At 28.5% G+C, this 19139-nt stretch overlaps 4 protein-coding genes across 6 annotated transcripts; 2 read left to right on the top strand and 2 right to left on the bottom strand.

Annotated features, from left to right (window-relative positions):
• The first annotated feature begins 67 nt into the window (after window positions 1-67).
• Window positions 68-7183, top strand: Oatp30B (Organic anion transporting polypeptide 30B). The gene is made up of 11 exons (XM_076406131.1): window positions 68-264; window positions 2606-2793; window positions 2964-3264; window positions 3335-3908; window positions 3979-4335; window positions 4390-4554; window positions 4662-5024; window positions 5075-5288; window positions 5347-5495; window positions 5551-5739; window positions 5795-7183. The coding sequence occupies exons 2-11, from the start codon at window positions 2687-2689 to the stop codon at window positions 6007-6009; spliced, it is 2634 nt and encodes an 877-aa protein (XP_076262246.1). The 5' UTR covers window positions 68-264; window positions 2606-2686; the 3' UTR covers window positions 6010-7183.
• Window positions 7184-8577: 1394 nt separating this feature from the next.
• On the top strand, window positions 8578-12233 carry PRL-1 (protein-tyrosine phosphatase 4A family member PRL-1). 2 transcript variants are annotated; one of them, XM_076406137.1, is made up of 4 exons: window positions 8578-8775; window positions 9673-10122; window positions 10730-11028; window positions 11475-12233. In XM_076406137.1, exons 2-4 carry the CDS (start codon window positions 10000-10002, stop codon window positions 11584-11586), a joined length of 534 nt encoding a protein of 177 aa, XP_076262252.1. In that variant the 5' UTR covers window positions 8578-8775; window positions 9673-9999; the 3' UTR covers window positions 11587-12233. The 2 variants fall into 2 exon arrangements, with proteins under 2 accessions (XP_076262252.1, XP_076262253.1); XM_076406138.1 differs by lacking the exon at window positions 8578-8775 and adding an exon at window positions 8831-9038.
• Window positions 11991-14151, bottom strand: LOC143197594 (prolyl 3-hydroxylase 1). Of its 2 annotated transcripts, XR_013006028.1 has the most exons (8): window positions 13628-14145; window positions 13302-13445; window positions 13069-13249; window positions 12892-13017; window positions 12708-12844; window positions 12548-12649; window positions 12255-12476; window positions 11991-12203 (listed from the first exon to the last, which is right to left on the bottom strand). XR_013006028.1 is itself a non-coding variant. In XM_076406132.1 (7 exons), the coding sequence occupies exons 1-7, from the start codon at window positions 14093-14095 to the stop codon at window positions 12363-12365; spliced, it is 1272 nt and encodes a 423-aa protein (XP_076262247.1). In that variant the 5' UTR covers window positions 14096-14151; the 3' UTR covers window positions 11991-12362. The 2 variants fall into 2 exon arrangements, 1 of the variants encoding a protein (XP_076262247.1); XM_076406132.1 differs by having other exon boundaries at window positions 11991-12476; window positions 13628-14151.
• Window positions 14152-14378: 227 nt separating this feature from the next.
• On the bottom strand, window positions 14379-18001 carry LOC143197596 (troponin T, skeletal muscle). Its single transcript, XM_076406135.1, has 11 exons — window positions 17886-18001; window positions 17105-17160; window positions 17018-17047; window positions 16282-16305; window positions 15977-16224; window positions 15805-15923; window positions 15523-15744; window positions 15374-15466; window positions 14983-15063; window positions 14852-14930; window positions 14379-14795 (listed from the first exon to the last, which is right to left on the bottom strand). Exons 2-11 carry the CDS (start codon window positions 17131-17133, stop codon window positions 14593-14595), a joined length of 1128 nt encoding a protein of 375 aa, XP_076262250.1. The 5' UTR covers window positions 17134-17160; window positions 17886-18001; the 3' UTR covers window positions 14379-14592.
• Between the last annotated feature and the right edge of the window lie 1138 nt (window positions 18002-19139).

The raw sequence follows: 19139 nt of genomic DNA, 5'->3' as shown, positions 1-19139 counted from the left end.
TCATCATTAGAATGGGTGTATTACTAGTTGCCTGTATTATGAATTATAAATATTCAAGTTGAAGAAAGAACACATTCAATATTGACATTTGTGACAAACAGCTGTAAATGTGTAGTGTCTATGTGTAATTGCTTACATTTTTTTAACGTCAAAAGACAATGAATATAAACTACCCTGTGATCTCAAAAGTATTGTGATAATATATTTAACAGTATCATAAGTTTTAAGAGAATAGAAGAATGGTTTAATAAAATTTTGACCCTTGTAAGTATTATTGCCTTCATATCCTCGTTCCTGTTAACCCTATATGAAAATATTTTGCAATCAGTGAAATAGAATTTCATCAATAATTGTGATATATACATGGTAAAAATTATATAGATTTCTAATTAGATATAACGAAAAAATTGAGGAACGTGACATTTCATTCATTATTCATAATGAAATTGATCTAAAAATCTATAATGTTCAGATACAATTTTTAACCTTTTAAATATTTTAAAATATTAACTATGGGAGTATTTGTACTAGTTATAAAAATATTATTTAGCATAATCTACAGGTTAAACTATGCAACAAATATTATTAATATTTAATAATAACTTATATATTTAATAAAATCTCTTTTACCCTATTATATATATATATATATATATATATATATATATATATATATATATATATATATATATATATATATATAATTGGATCAAATTTGGGTTACACTGATGGTAATTGAACTTGACTGAAAGTTTAACCAAAAACTTATAATAGGTAACAATATTAGTAAATATAGTGAAAGCCAAGAATGTTTAAAGCACTAATTAATTTAGAAATGTGTGGTACTCTTTGTTGCGAAGAAATATTAAATTTTAGGTTATCAAATATGTTTATATTATTTGTAAAGTTAAGGTAAGCAATTATTTATTGTCTAATAAAATTGATATAAATTATTAGGTATCATGTTAACCACCTACCAAATGAGCATAAAAATACTTAATTTGTTTTTTTTTCAAACCAGCTGATTTTTTTTTACGTAAATGATATATGCATTATAATTAAATAATATAAAGTAATTATATATTACAAAAAGTGGCCAATAAAGACTGACACAATCGATTGGTTTTTGATTTGGAGTAAATAATTGCGTCATTGAACTCTTGCGGTACAGTTAACAAAGATGTTTTCTGTTCATGGGGTCGTTGAGTTCAAGTAGTATTTTTTTATTTATTTTACTTGTTTGTTTGCCCAGCGAGTGTTACATAGTTTTAACTATCTATAGTTACCAATATATAGAGAACAACGGATAAATAATGAAGCCGCTATTCATATCTAATAACTTTTGATTCATTATACATTTAGTGTTTCTAATTTTCAGCTGAGGTCATTATAATGATGTTACACTATTCGAGTAATAAAAATCAAACGTGTCTTGATATAGTTCCAACTATATATATTTATTGTGAAGTTTTTGTTTGTTTGGAAATATTTGATTAGATTGTTTGTATACAATGTATCTAATTAATAAAATAAAACATGTCTTATTGAAATTTATCTAATTAATATTTGTAATATCTATTCCATTAGGTGCCTGTTTTAGTTTTTCTCTCTTGAATTTAAAATATTAATATTTCAGACATTTTAATTATAATACTAGGAATCAATTCCTAATAAGTTATAAAAAATAGGTATAGAATTTTCTCTTCATTAGTATTGACTGTTCTATCCCTACTTCTCTAATTCCAAAATCCCATTCAAGAATATTATTATCTTTATAAAATTCATATTTAACAAGATCATAATAACCGAAAATTGAATCCAGTATTACATATTGTACATTAAATCCACTCGATTCCCATTGATTATTTTATTGAATTTTAGCTTATATTTTCTTATTGTGAGCTGCTATTTTTCTAATTTTGAGTAAATTGTATCGACATCTAAATCTTAAAAATCTAAATTAATAAATATATTCACCATAAATTCGTTATAAAATGTTTAGCTTATTATTTGAATGAATTGTCAGCGATTTAGCTTTGAATCATTTTTAAATTCGCTGGAAATTTCATCCTTCAGATGTATATTATAGGTATTTAGAGAGGACTTACTTATTTAATTATCAATTAAACTCATTATATCAATTCAGTTAAATTAAGCAAAATTTAATTTCAGTATATTTTTTATTTATTTCGGTATAATTTTCTCTTACATGTTACAAAAGTTTTGTACAAAATAATAGTGTTCTGTATTATATCGTTATTATTTAACGCTAGTGGAGCCAGTTAACACAAGCGGGGAGTAAACTAATTGATTATTTTATATTTGATGTTTAATATTCGACTTTTAGTGTTGCCAGAGTTTAATTTGAAAACATTTTTATACTCTTATATTCGCAGTAGCCGTTTAGAAAATGCAATTTTTATTGGACGCTACTCCCTTAAAAAATATTCTTAGCGTTATTTTTTAACATTTTCAGAACATTCTCAGCAACCATTAAAATAGAGCTACTGTAATTTTATGGTTATTTTTTTCTTTAACTACTGCCATTTTGACTTAGATAATTTATAAAAATAATAAAATCGTTATTAATTTTTATAATTTTTAGGTATACAAGAAATTGACTTACGCTGGAAAATGTTGCATTTATTTAATTTGTGAATCCGTGTAAGTTAAATCAAGTAAAGTCATGGTTGGAACTAGTGAGAAAATGGGGAATAGTGCTCCCCCAGGGACCACAGAAGCTAATGGTCAGGGTTTGGCAACATCATCACAAGGACACTGTAAAGGGCATAGGTAACTTTTTAAGTCATCGCTCTAAATATTATACCGTCTTAATCAGTTTACTTGAATAAAATTAAGTAAAATCGGGAAAGATACATGAAGTGCCCGAATTCGATTAATTATAAAGTTTTAACGTTCATTGGTTTGATTTTCTCTATTAGTAAATATCTTATGTGGTTTAGGCGACAAGAATCCATGTATGCTATGACAGGTTTATATTCAGAAAGCATTCCTGAGGAACAGAATGAATCATGTACTGATATAGGTACTACAAAATGTTCAACTTTTTGCCACGGAACAGATACAATTATTAAATGCCATAGTCGAAACCCTTCAGCAAATTTTGATCCACATCGAGCAATGCAGTCTGCTGTTGGTACAATGGGACGATCAAATGATCAACCATTAATTATAGGTGGTACAAAACAATGTGGCATATTAGGATTTAGGCCTTTATGTCTCCAACATCTTGCAAGTATTAAGGCAAGTGAAAGTCTTGTAGTAATATATGACCAAATAAAATTGTACCTGGCAATGTAAACTTATTTTTTAGACATTTGTTTTGTTGCTATCGTTCTTAGTGACATTGCAACAAGCTTTAAGTTCTGGATATATCAACTCTGTGATAACAACAATTGAAAAACGATTTGAAATCCCTTCAAGTCTTTCTGGGCTTGTAGCATCATCTTATGAAATTGGAAATGTGATAACGGTAATATTTGTAAGTTATTTGGGCAGTCGAAGACATATACCTGTTTGGATAGGAGTGGGATCAGTTTTAATGGGAGTAGGCTCCCTTATTTTTATGGTTCCACATTTCATATCTGATGAAAATATGGGTGTTACGACACTGAATACCACAGAAGACAATATGTGTAGGGTTGTAAGTGTTCATGACCAAGACATGGGCCTTGGAAGATTATCTTCTGGCCTCTCTTCACCTCCTTTAGCACCAAATAATATTAGGGGAGATAATTGCATACGGGGCTCACCTTCAACAAGGGGTCCTGTCATTTTATTTGTTATTGCTCAACTGTTGTTGGGTTGTGGAGGTTCTCCATTATTTACATTAGGAACCACTTACATAGATGATCACGTAAAATCAGAAAGTTCATCTATTTATATCGGTAAGAAGATAATGGTTATTATAAATATTCCTCTAAAATAAGTAATATTAACTGAAATTAATTTTTATAGGATGTATGTACAGTATGGCAGCGTTTGGTCCAGTTCTTGGATTCCTTCTTGGCGCCTATTTGCTGTCATTTCACATGGATTCTTTCTCTAAAATAATCTTTATTAATGCAGGAGATAAAAGATGGGTTGGAATGTGGTGGGGTGGTTTCTTTTTATGTGGATTTCTTTTAATTATTGTTGCTATTCCATTCTTCTCGTTTCCCAAAGTTCTTGAGCATGAAAAAGAAAAAATACGTCTAATAGAAAAACAGGCTGCTGAAAATTCTGGAAACTCTGAAAAAACTGGAACCACAGAAAAAGACAAATCGAATACTGTAAATAAAAAAGAAGATCCTGCCTATGGAAAGGACATTAAAGGTATCATTTTAGAATATTTTTTCATATCATGTACTAATTGTTTTTAATTTATAGACATTCCAAAGTCAATGTGGAAATTAGCTTCTAATCCTATTTATATGGTAACATGTTTAGGAGCTTGCACAGAACTTATAATTGTTTCTGGTTTTGTCGTTTTTCTACCTAAATACCTAGAGACACAATTTAGTTTAAGCAAAAGCCAAGCCAGTGTTTTCACAGGTAATATAGTTGCAGTTTAACATTTTATTTGGATTAACATCTATCAGTGCTGGATACAGTGAATATATGATATTTATTATATTCATAATGATAAGCTATTTTTTTAGGATCCATTGCCATACCTGGGGCATGTATAGGCATTTTTATAGGGGGTCTCATTTTGAAAAAAATGGAATTAAGACCCAAAGGTCTTGTACAGTTTGTACTAATCTCTAATACAATATGCCTATTGTGTTATGGGCTACTTTTCTTTCTGGGATGTGATAATCTAAAAATGGCAGGCACTACAATTCCTTATTTCAATAGTACTCAACCTTTTCAAGTTAATTTGACATCATCATGCAATTTTGGGTGTGAATGCAGTATGAATGATGTGGAACCTGTATGTGGTAATAATGGACTAACTTATTTCAGCCCATGTCATGCTGGTTGTACATCAATTTTAAGTTCAAATTACACCAATTGTGCCTGTAAGTATATTATTTACTTAACGATAGAGTATAATAGAAAATGTTTGTAGGTATACATGGTAATATGAGTTTAAGAAATAATTCTTCCCTAAATTATGCTTCCCAACTTGAAAATGCTTATTCAGAAGTTACCATAGTGCCTGTAGCTACAGCAGGACCATGCAACTCCCAGTGTCATACAATATACCCGTTTTTGATATTGTTGTTTTTTATGACTTTTATAGTAGCTATCACACAAATGCCTTTATTAATGATAGTTTTAAGGTGAATAATTATGATTAATAGCATTATTAAGATATATTTTACAAAACGTTTCTTTTAGATCCGTTGACGAGGAAGAAAGGTCTTTTGCATTAGGTATGCAATTTGTGATATTCCGTTTGTTTGGTTATATACCTGCTCCAATTTTATTTGGGAATCTCATAGATTCTACATGTCTACTCTGGAAAAGTGCATGTGGAACAAAAGGAGGTAAGAACAACTAAACCGTGAATTTTGTTTAATATATTACTACTAATAATTGTAGGGCGATGCTTATTGTATGATATTGAGCAGTTTCGATACAGATATGTTGGACTATGTGCAAGTATAAAAATTTTAGCTCTAGGGATTTTCGTTATCGATTGGTGGTTCATAAACAAAAGAAAACAGTCTGGTATAGACAAAGTTATTACGCCCAATGAGATAGTAGGATCGATAATAAGTCTAGACAAATGTAAGATTTAGGTTGACGTAAGAATTAATTATAATCCTAATGAATGTTGTTTCAGTGTTCTCTGATATGCATAGCCGAAGTCAATCAAGATGTCATTCAAGAAACCCTAGTTCTGTTACAGCCTTTGATCTTGGACCGTCAACTAACAAAACCATCAAAATGGCGAAAGAGGCCTTAGAAGCTCATTCAGCTAAACAAAATAACGAAAAATCAGAAGCGCTCGAAAATGATAAATTGGAAAAAGAAGTTCAGGAACTACACAAGGAATAAAAACATAATTTTAAGTTATACTTGAACAAATTCGAATTCTTAGTTAAAGTATTATTTAATTTCTTAGAATATTTCATTAATATTAAATATTTATTGTAAGTGCAATATCCCTAATAATAATGTAACAATTATTATCTGCAGTATGTACAAATCATAAATAATCGTTAAATATTGCATAAAACAATGTTTATGTGAACATCGGACTTTTTTTAAATGCTCACATCTGTAAAGCATATCTAAATTATGTTATTACGTCGCATATTATACACCTGCTTTGGTCATTTCACTGCATAGTTAGTTACACAAAATTTGCTTGTTATGAAATAGACCAATAAACATTAACAGTTTAACTTTAGAGCTACTGACTATTAAATTAATACTTTAAGATTAAGTACAAGTGCAAACGATTACTTACATATCAGTAGAATACTGTATTGATGGTTTTCATATTTTAATTTTTTTTTCATATTTGGTAGACTTTAGTACTTTAGAGTTTTAAAACTTTTTTATTAGAAACTTTACTTAAACTAAAAAAAAAGTAAACATTAAGTCTACAAACTGCAATATTTTGCAATTAATACACATTTTTAACAATCTCTGTAACCTCTTTTATTTTCTGTTTTAGGCAGGGTTTCTTATATATTTACAGAATTTTATGTTAACACTAAATTGGAAGAATATTAAGAATGTAGATATCTTGATTTCTATGTTGAAAACAATTTCTTTCTGCAAAAAAAATCCTAAACGCAACATTCCATATATCAAAGCAGAAAAGTACTTATAGTACATAAAAATATTTTCACTTTGTTTAGTTTTTAACTGAAACAGCATTAATTTAGTTCTACTGTTAAAATTGTTAACATATGTTTGGTAAATAATGGACATATAGTTTTAATAAAATTAAAGGAAAATATTTTTATAGAAATTAAATGTGATCTGTATAAGTAATAATTGTATGTACTTTTTATACTTCAAAATATTATATACTTCTATATATTATTCCTTTTTTATTATTTTTTTGTTTCCTCTAACGATTATAACAATAAGTACTACAACTATATTGATATAGTGAATATTGCAACTTTGAAAATTATAAATTGTGTTGTATGCTACCTAATTTAAGACAGATATAATTTCATTAAAATGTTCATATAAATAAATTGCTAATATTGAATTCCTTTTCTATGTTTTTACAGACTGTTACTCCTTGTTTCTCAATGGCGTCTCCCAGCTTCATTAAAAAATGCTTATAAAACAATAAATATATTTATTCCTGTTACAATAGTGCGAACTTTTCCGTTACTCGAATTATAACGTATTTTCATCATTTAAGAATTATATAAATCACGTTAAACAAAAGCTGAGCAGATCAGCCCCAATACCAAAAGACTGTATTGTTTACTTGTAAGATGCTTGCAACTTGACCTAATAACAAAGAGATTGGTTTATATAATATATTAAACAGTAATACTCGAACTCTGTTAAAACAAAATTATTCGATTAATTACCAATGTTTATCGCTACGAAATCGCAATGGAGCTAACATAGCGTAAATAGCCCGACGATCTAAAGATGATTGATCAAGATTTCACCATAAAACATGAGATAATTTTACTAAATAACAACAATGCTAAAGCAATATCGTTAGTAGACAACACTCAAGAAATTAGAAGATTGAAGCTAATAAAACCACCAGATTTGTAATAGTGTATAAGCGGCACTTTTAACTTTAGCTTTAAATACTCTAATTTTACAAATAATATTCATACTGATTTATTTATACAGCATCCGCCTTTGTTGTTGATTGATGCTAATATAATAATAGCACAATAGTAATAAATTAATTTATAAATTTGTAAATATAAATATAAGGGTGTACTAAGCATATTTAATCTAAAATGTAATTAAAAAATCGTGTGATTGTTATCTGTAGAACATATAAGCATTATTTTATATAGTATGGATGTAATATAGTTCACAAATTTATTTGTATTAAATAATTAAGGTGGTTATAATCTTTGTATACATCTACAATTATTATCTGATATATATTATATATACTTCCCATAAAATTCCTATAAAAATTGTGTATTACTTATTACTACAATTAATACATTACAAATACAATTAATTGTTCGTATATATATATATATATATATATATATATATATATATATATATATATATATATATATATATATATATATATATATATATATATATATAATAATGTAATATCGAGAATATAAAATATAAAAAATTCTCCGTTTTGTGGTCAACAAGCATATGGATACAGTAATGTTACAGAATCGAGTTTAGTCGAGCTTGATCTGTTAAGGGCGACACATTTTAATTTGTATTAAAAGTAATATACCAATATTTTATAACGTTTCATGGTAAAATGTTTAAATATAATTTTATAACAATTGAAATAAACTAATAAGGATTGTATTGTGCGTTGCCTAGATAGGGCGTGCCAGGGAAATCGCTCGATGCCGATAAAGAAAGATACCTTTATGTGCCATTCGAGGAGAAAAGCTAGATATAACTAACTGTGACGTCAGACAAATATAGATAGAGGGGGAGGAGTCAGCTCCTGACGTCAGTTTAAGATTTTGTCTAAGAACCATCTTGACGGTTGTGTTTGCTAAAATAAAATTATCCTTAATAGGGCTTGTCATTTGCAGTGTTTTGGTGTTTGCTTTTATATTTATCCACCTTAGTGGACCGACGGAAATTCTATTTTCAATGTGTATGGCTATAGCGGTGAGTTGTCTTTTGTGACCTTTAATAAATGATCTTGTAGTTTGTCTGTCTAAAAATGTACATCTAACTAGAATTTAGGTTGTAAAGTTTAGATTTCTTTTTTTATAAATTTCCTTCGTGCTGTATCTATATCTATTTCATGATGTGCAATTATTAAAATGTTCTGATTTAGATTCAAAAATACATCAAATAAACAATAGGAATGCTTTTTTGCAAATAAATATAGGTTAAAACAAAATGTATAGAATTCTCCTTGGAATTCGGTAAGATTATTATTTTTAGTTGTAATCATTTATAAATTTTATTGTTTAACAGATTTATTACATCATGTTTCATTACAACAGTATTTTTAAACCATCAGGGTCGTTTATTTAAATGTTATAAAATAAGCAAGTATAACAAGTTCACCAGGATATTGTTTTATTGTGTGTTTCATTTCAACTAGTGTCGAGTGGTATGTTAAATTACATATGCCTACTTGTTAACTCGCTGAAGTTAATTTCATCAAATACGTTTGAAAGAAACATACTTAAAAAATGAAATACAAAATATTTTATAAAGCAATACTAATGAAGGCAGAAATAGGGACAATTTATAATACAAAATAACACTGAAATATGATGTATTATTAAAGTCTTCATCAACCAACGTTTTTGCTTTATTTAATAGACATATACAAACATATCTAAATGTTAATATCTGTAATTTTCTAGTATATATAAAACATAAGTAAAATTTAAAACAATATTGACCTTTATGTTTATTTGCCAATAGTTTTTTTAACGGCTTACTTTTATTTGTTTACAGTTTTGTTTTTGCAAAAATAATAATTTTAAAAGTTACATGTTAAATTTCATTTTTACATTTTTTTCAGTTAAATATGCTTTTATGTTTTAGTATTTTGGTGAACCTGTCCTCGCATACATGGAGTTCCACTTGGATAGCGCGGAATATTGCCAAGCCCAGCACAAATAAAGTACAATAAGCCTTTCGCTAGTTGGATTTACCTCAACAAAAGCCAAATAAACTCTGCATTTTGCTATTCTAATTTTTTCCTTCATACATAGGATGTTTTGTTGAGTTCTCTTTTTTGTCCCATAAATTGAATTGCTGAAGCATATCAAATAGTGTCAAGTAGCTTAACCTGAAAAGTTACTTGTATTATTCATTTTTACTGTGAATACATTTTTCTAAAATAAATATTGTCTAATTAATAAAAAGGCTATGACAACAGGCATTATGAGACAAAAAGATATTCGACCAGCTCCTGCTGAGATTGAATACAAGGGATTTAAATTTTTGATAACTGACAGGCCTTCAGATCAAAATATTTTATTATATATTCAGGTAAGATAATATATTATTATTTATTTATATATATATATATATTTGAATTTTTGTTATTCAGCTTCGCTTGATTTTAATTGAGTCCTTAGAAAATAGTATAAAAGGTCAATCCTAAATATCTATATTAAATGCATTTTTTCTATGTAATGATTCCTATCTGACAGGTAAGCGGTTAGTCCGTATGTCTCTACTAAAATGTTCCAAATTCAAATTTTACAATGGAAATGAATGTGTTTTGTTTAATAACATAAAATAGAAATATGTTCTCTTATGCCGATTACATCAATCAGACTGGTTGAAACAGTATGCCCTGGATGTCAGAGTTGGTCAATTGTCGGTCTAGATCAAACACTAGTAAACCATTTAGGTATCAATATATCCATATAACAAATAGCTGACCGAAATCAATAGGTCGGGCGACCTCAGGCCAAGCAGTAGACCAGTCACTAAAGAGCTACTAAAGATAACATCATTACATTGATTATGCTCGCTCTTTTTATAAATTGACTTGTTTACTATTAATTACTTACTTAATTGTTTACTTTACTTACTGTTTTTACACATGCATAATTAGTACAAAATATCATTAACTTAAACGTCTTTGCAGGAATTACAAAAGCATAATGTAACTGCTGTAGTTCGTGTTTGTGAACCATCTTACAGGACCGATGAACTGAACAACGTTAATATTGAAGTTTTTGACCTTATGTATGACGATGGTACATTTCCACCTAATGACATAGTAGAGGAATGGTTCAAAGTACTGAAGAAGCAGTTTAATGAACATCCAGAAGGTTGTGTAGCAGTACATTGTGTGGCCGGTTTAGGAAGGGCTCCAGTTATGGTAGCATTGGCTCTTATTGAATTAGGATTAAAATATGAAGAAGCTGTTGAACTTATAAGGGAGTACGTACATTTTTTGATTTATCATTATATTTTTTGAAAATTATGCATTGACTTAATTAAAAGTGGTATAATTACTCTTATAAGTATAATTCATAATAATTCATATATATATATATATATATATATATATATATATATATATATATATATATATGTGTGTGTGTGTGTTTATTTATTATTTAAAATTCTATCATGCAAACTATCCATTCAATTATTTATATTGATTTGCAAGAATTAAGAATTATAAAAATAATCTCCAACAACTAGAATATTAGATTCACCATTATTCATTCATTTAACCGTTCAAGTTATTCACAACGTATGGGAATTGTACTCTTAATAACCATTTTTTAAAAAAATGATTAGACTAATGGTTTGGTGCTAATAATTAACGTAAAGTAGTCGGCACTAGTTATGTGAATTGTTTAATCCTTTTGTGTTTCCAGAAAAAGACGAGGTGCTATAAATGCCAAGCAATTGGCCTTTTTAGAGAAGTACCGTCCGAAGTCTCGTTTGAAAGCAAAGAACGGACACAAGAATTCATGCTGTGTACAGTAAAAATGAAAATGCACTCCTCCACTTATATATGTGTTCAGCTCTCAATATACAGGACTTAAGATTTTTAAAATGTCTTTAAGTATATATGACATATACGTAAAGTGAAACTGCTTCATTGTTTATGTTACAAAATCAAAATTTTTCTTTAATTGATGTGGAACATGTCTTAGAAGTTTATCGATAAAAAGTATGTGGTTTTAGAATATATATGTTAAATGATTTAATATATCAAAGCATGTTTTCATAGCTGAAATTTCGGTATTGGTTCAGCAATTATTTTTAAATTGTACTTAAAAGTCAGCAGTGACCTATTTCTAATTGTTACTTTAATTCAATTTAGTGTGTACTTAAATTTATTTCCAATTGTTTATCACATGTATAATAAGTTCTTTAAAGTAAATAGGTTTTCTTTAATCTGTCTCTATTTATTATTCTATCATTATGAATTAATGACATTATAATCCATAACATACAAGAATAAGGTATCACTAATAAATGTTATATCTCCTATTTTCTAGGTCTTTTGATAAGAAATTCAAATTGAGAAATTTTAGTTTCACTATATTTTTAGTTTAATTATTTAACTGGTTTCTTTACCAAATTTTTATTGTAGATTTCTGAAAAATATATTTTAATATTATGACTAAGATTGGTTATTTTTTAATTGCCTTGTCCTTGTAACATTAATTACTGATAGTTGACAACATTAAATATCACAAACATACTGAAACTGTCCACATTTTGCTACTTTATAAATTTTTTAATTAATAACTTAGTTATATATTTTGTTTTTGCTTATTTGGAAGATTATCTTTCTGAATCACCAATTGTTGAGAATCATCATCAAGTTCTATGTCTTCATTTTGCTGGTCATTTGATAAACTATCAACCTAAAAAAATGAGAAATATTATATACAGTTATCTACTACAAGTGTTTCACTTTTGTCATAAGATTAGTCACCTTTGATTTATCTGAAGCATTTTTGCTAAATACAAATTCCTTTTTTATAAACTGTATTATTCGTTTTTCATATGTATCTCTTTCAATATACCTTACAGCTTCCTAAAGTATAACATATTTTACGTTAAATTGCTAATATTAAATGATGCATTGTACTAACTTTTCTAGGTATAAAGTATTCTTTTTGTGCTTTAGGTTGCTTTATGTAATATCTCATGTTGTTTAGCATTGTTTCATCGTCAGGTACAAATAGTAAATAACTTGCTACAGCTTCACAAGCGGCTAGGAAATTCCCTTCTAAAAATATAATCTTAGCAAAGGAAATCAGATAGGTTAACCTATACTTTTAAAGTAAGCATACTGGAGATAATGATAATGACTAGGTAGGAGATCTTCATGTATTTTCCCATTAAGGTTAGCTAGCTTCTTTTGGCAATTTCTTTTACATTTTAGTACATATGTAAAATGATCTAAAAATATAAGGTATGATATGATATATGATATTTATGACATTATGTTACTGGATATAGAAGGTATAAAATCAAAGAAAAATCCAGCATCAAATGGCCCTTCACAAAGAGATCTACACTCATCCTCACTTTGCAAATAAGAAAATAAACTTTTTTCCATGTAATTAATAACAGCATTCCAATCTTTTTTCTCATATGCAGCACATCCGTAGAAATATAAGTATATGTATTCCTGAAAGTTGTAATATTTAGTATCGATTTATACACATTGTTTTATTTAATACTTTAGCTTCATAATTTATTATATCATTTATCTGGACATCAGGTAACTCTGAATAACGTTTTAAATTGATTCTCATTAGTTCATGATCTGGATTAGCTACTAAAAATGTAAAAGCTGATGATGCTGCCTTTTGAGAACTATTTACCTAAAAATAAAGAACATACTATTAAATACTGTTTTCTAAATCTGAATATTATTGGTGAATTTTCATAGATTCATATTATCCTAAGACAATGTTATAAGGAGTTTTTCCAATTTTAGTACTATTAAAATTCTACTAATATTTATGTTTATTATTACTAAATTGTTTAATAAAAATAAATATACCTTAAAGTAACATAAATTTAAGTACTCATAAGGTATTCTTTTATCAAATATATCTTGAAATTTCTGGACATCATCATAAATATCATTTACGTTTTCTTGTCTGCATTTTACAATACACAGGGTATTTCTTAGTGTTTTATCATAAAACATTAAATCTTCGACATCTACAGGATACAAAGGATTTGCATAATCACTTTCTTGCTTGCACGTTAACCTGCAGTTTTGTATAAGTTGTTGAGATGAGCGAAATATTTGTAAAGCTTTTTCGAAATAATTGACACAGTCTTCATATCTATCTTCTAAATATGCCTGAACACCCAAGTCATATGTTTGTAAAACAGAAACTTTTTTGTTAAATTGGGTTGTTTGTACATTTGTTAGAAATATATATATTAATACACAAACCGCACAACGATACATTGTAAGTAATGATTTAGGAACATAATACGCAGTGAAATTTTCAAACATTATATGTCATTCGGTCTACGAATAGCCTACTGTCATAATCACAACGCACTTAGTACAAGAGCATTAAAGGCTATGACGCATCTTATACTTTGCCTGCTGGTAAACTCTTTATAGTGCGTGTGCTTATGTTTACAGCAGACTCGTATTTTAATCTAATATATTATAATAATTGACTAAATAATATTTTATATAACTTATTATAATTAACAACTTATTAAGTAAAAGAGGTTATAAATATGAAAATTCTAAATCTTCTAATATTAAGGAAATAATAAAAACACTATACTTTGCATAACGTTTATTTTGTGATGAGGCTTAATTACAGAATAATTGAAAATATATATAGTTATTTACATATTCAAAATCTGAAAAAAAATTGGTTACAATGGGAATGTAACTTAATTTTTTAACGAATTTAATTAACAGTTAGCAAAAGAACATTTCCTTGACTTAAAATAAACATGGAGCAGATGACTGAATATTATTAAATTAGGCGCTTATTCTTCTTCCTCCTCTTCCTCTTCATCTTCCTCCTCCTCTTCCTCCTCCTCAACTTCTTCCTCTTCTTCTTCTTCTTCTTGTTCAGGCTCGAAAACTGGTTCTTTCAAATCCTCTTCTTCAGCCGCTTGTTTTTCCTCAGGGGTTTCTGGATCACCAGCTTTCTTACCAGGACGTTCACCGAACCATTTGGGAAGCAATGCTATTTAAAAATATTCATTGACTGTTTGTTAATGTATATTCAAAATGGAAACTCACCTTTTTGTCTTGAGTCAAATTGTCCTAACTTTTCTTTCCAAACCTTTTCATTTGTTTCTTTAAGAAGGTCTTCAAAACCCTAGATTTAATATTATTTATTTGTTGAATTATTAAACATGATATATACTTACTCCTTCGAAAAGGTTCTTCTTGTCACCATATGATCTGGTATCAACACGGCGTTCATATTTCGAAGCAACTTGAATTGTGGGCTGAAATTAAATGCAGAATATAAATAAACTAGATTTAGATATATGTAATATTGCGCGACTGATACGGCTTTGGGTCCCCAAAGAAATGGAATGGTCTGGCTTTGTTAGACTGAAAGATGTGATGAATGATAAGTTTAAACCTAATGGTCTGATTTATATTAAAATGGGATTGAGCAATATTGCCTTGTGTCGCCGTTCGACAAGTCGCCACTTTTTTACGAAAAATAGAAGAGTTCTAAAGTAATATAAGAGTTTTTGTTGTTTTAAACCCTTCACATTTTGTAACTTAGATATATCTTATTTTACTCACTGGATATTTTCCAGTAAGAGCTTCCGGATCGAGACCTTTCTTTAAGGCTTTGTTTCTTAATTGTTGTTTTTGCCTTTCTTTCAATTCTTTAAGCTGCAATAATTATACGCTATTAATATACAGGTAAATTCTCCATAATGTGATCTTACATCATAATCTTGGCGTTTCTGTTTTTCCTCCAAATCATACTTTTCGGTTTCGAGCTTGACAATCAACTGCCAAAGCTCCTCAGCCCTTTCCCTCAATTTATCTACGCTTAAGCCATCGATGGCCAAAGGCTTAATACGTATGGATAAAGAGATTTTCTTTTCTTCTTCCAACTGTTCCTTAGTCTTGTTTCTTTCAATTTGGCTTGGACTAAGATTAGCGGCCTGAAGTACCAAATAGATTAATTTAAAAATATGTTAAAACTGTTCATGATTTATACTTACGGCGTTCTCTTTTTTAGAGACGGTGTAGTTGGGACCTTTCTTGTTGGCAGCGTTCAAAGCTTGCAATGCCTGGCGCTTCTTTTCAGCTTCTTCCAAACGCAACCTCTTTTCTTCAATTTCTATAGTAGCAGTAAAGTTGATATCAAAATGTAAACTGTTATACCATAATTACCTCTTTGTTTCTTCTCTTCAATCTCACGAAGACGGCGTTCTTCTTCTTGCCTTTTACGTTCGGCCAAAGTCTTTTCTTCTTCAGCACGAGTCACCTTGCGCTTGGCTTGCTTTTCCTTGAGCCTCTTCAATTCTTCATCTTCCTTTTCGCGTTGCTTACGCCATTCGGTGATGTATTCACGAAGTTGCTCATCCAAATCAGATCTTTTTTGGTCGGTTTTTTTAATAAATTCAGGTGCGACCGTTTCTCTACAAAAAATTATTGGCATATTCGTCCTCATTCAAAATGTAATAACTAGAACTTACTCGACCTTGGTAGTTACAGTGGTTCTACAAGGCATTGCATGGAATATAAAAAGTAACATAAATAAATCAGGTAACTATATACAAAAGTGGATAATTGTTAGCATTAGGTTGGTGGCATTATCACATTTTTAGATAAAAAAACGGATTATTTAAATATCATCTCTATCATATTGTGTAAAATTGTAAACACCTAAAGAGGATAAAAGCGAATAATGGATAAAACTGGGAACAAGTTTAAATTCACAACTTAAATGAGAGCGTTATCGTAAAAGATTTGGGGTTAAAAGTTGATTTCAAACTAAATATAAAATCTAAAATAAAACGGAAATAAAACCGAATTTGATCATGGAAATGAACTCATGGAAATTAAAATAGTATATAAAAAGTAATATAAAAATTAAAGGGAAAAATGTTATTAAATTACGAATTATAAGAATTTTATCGATAACGCTCCATAATTATTTTAAACATTTATAACGTTACGGGCTTATTTGAGTAGTCACAAATTATGGGGATAAAAATGGGGCCTTTGTACATTACACTAGTTATATGTAGTTGAAGAGGGTGAGGGGTTGTTTGTGTAAAAAACTTACGTTCTTCTGTAAAAAAAGAATAATATTATCTTAAAATTGCAGAAGTGTGTTAAAAATTGTACGACTTGTATAAGTGTGTGTATAGGGGTATTCGCTAATTATATCCCAAATCATTTTATTCCAATTTGTTTTAATATACTTACGTTTCGACAACTTCTTCCTCTTCTTCATCACTGAAATATAAATGAACGTTAGGAATTCGTAGACACAGTATTGTTAGTAGCACTTACGAGTAAACTTCTTCCTCGTCAGATGACATAGTTTTAATTTGTGATGGAAAAAACACCTGTAATTTTTTTTAATTACTTAGTTTCAGTTAAATTAAATTAATCGATATCATCACTATAATTGCTAACATATCAACTGCTATAAATCATTATATTTCTACTGAATAAAAGTGATAAATTATTTTTCATATATAATTCAAAATAAAATATTTTTCAATATTAAAAAGTTAAAAAAACCAATAATAATTAAATAAATATTTTAATTTAAAATACCTTTAAAAATTACATAATTCTGTATATTCAAAAAATTATACTCTTAGATAGCTATGTATTAATATAATCAATATTCGTTCGAAAATCCATTTATTAATGAAGTTTAAAAATGAAAAGTGATATTTAACAACTTGACGATTGGCGCAACCCACACACGCAGAGTTGTACTGACGCTTGTTCCACTTCTAGATACCGAAATAAACGTTAAAATCGTAAAATCAACCGTGACCATATCCGGGCTGTTTGAAAGAGGTATACATTACAACTAGTTATGCGAATTCTTATATTAATTTTATTGCAAAAATCTATAGTTTGGTATAGTTGTTTTAAAAATATTTTTAGAGCCTAATTTAAATAAATTATTAAAAAATAAGAATGAATGAAACATCTACATCAGGTACCGCCAAATTCAATATTGGTACAGATGCACTGCTATTGTATTGATATAAAAATATATATAAGAAAATTAATAAGAATATTCAAAAAATAAATATATTGAATATATACTTACAAAAGTCTAGAGGAATCGGTCGTACTGAGGAGCACTACTGAAGACCAAAAATTAGTAGTGACTGACTAAAAATTTTAAGAAAATCCAGACCTGTGAGAACATTGGGTTTGCGACTGCGCCGATCATTTACTCGTTTGGAAACGAGTTATTTTGGAATCTACCCAGATATTGTTACGCTTACGTACGCCTGGCTTCATTGAGAAACTTTTTCAACGACATATATATTTCGGTAATTACTCCCATGTCCATAAAGATCTAATATAATAGAAAATTGAAACGACGAATAGACAACTATAATGAAATAATTTTTAATTGATATAATATCTCTAAAATTGAAATAATAAAGTACGGTTGTTACCAACATGTTAAGTTTGTTAGTGACATTTTAACAAAGTAATCACCGCTTACTGATACAAAGTGCTACGTAGTACTATTAAGTTTACTTTTAACAATTGAGGTACCAATTTCGGTTTCCAGATTAAGACCTCCAAATTGAAAACATTATTATCAGCAGAAGCAATTAAATAATTTAATTTTTGTGCATCATGAGGGCATTATTTGCACAATATTTATGAATATTTATTGACTGTGATCAACAATCTTTTCATGTCTTTCAATCTCTGCATATTTGTGCAAAATATCAGCAGCAAGTTTGGAGTCAATATTGGATTCGTTATTATTTCTTAAGATTTTATTTTCACAATTTAAATAATTTTAATGATTATTATATAATAAGTTTAACTAATGGTAATAATATGATTTCTCTAGTAGAATAATGTTTATTTTGGGACTTTGTTTAAAAAAAATCAATAAAAAGTCGATTTTTGTATAATTCTCTGATAATACCCTGATTATCTGGTCAATATATTCAAATCCCGGGTTTAGAAAAAATAAGCGAAATCGAATTCTATAGCTTCAAGGCATGGAAAAGTGATTTTGCAGCACAACCTTCCATGAAAGCACAATTTGAGGATTTGGTTAGCAAGTATCATTCATTTCTATCGATATCTTACAAAATTTGAAGGAAATACTTCAAAACATTTATGAAGACATTCAAAAATGTCTTAAAAACTACTAAACACAACACAACACAGTACATCTAAATATGTACTGCTTTCCCTGGAAGCGCATTCATGTATTATCCAATAGCAAAAATGCATACACTAATTTTTACTTTCTTATTGGCCATCAAAATAAACTAAACACGTGGTTTATATACTAGTGTCAGAATGATGGTTGCAAACGTACAATACA

This window comes from Rhynchophorus ferrugineus, unplaced genomic scaffold (assembly GCF_030347505.1).
Source record: "Rhynchophorus ferrugineus isolate W39M unplaced genomic scaffold, kcgeb_rfMv2 rfM5, whole genome shotgun sequence".
Taxonomy (NCBI): Eukaryota; Metazoa; Arthropoda; class Insecta; order Coleoptera; family Curculionidae; genus Rhynchophorus; species Rhynchophorus ferrugineus.
This window is presented reverse-complemented; position numbering and strand designations above follow the sequence as displayed.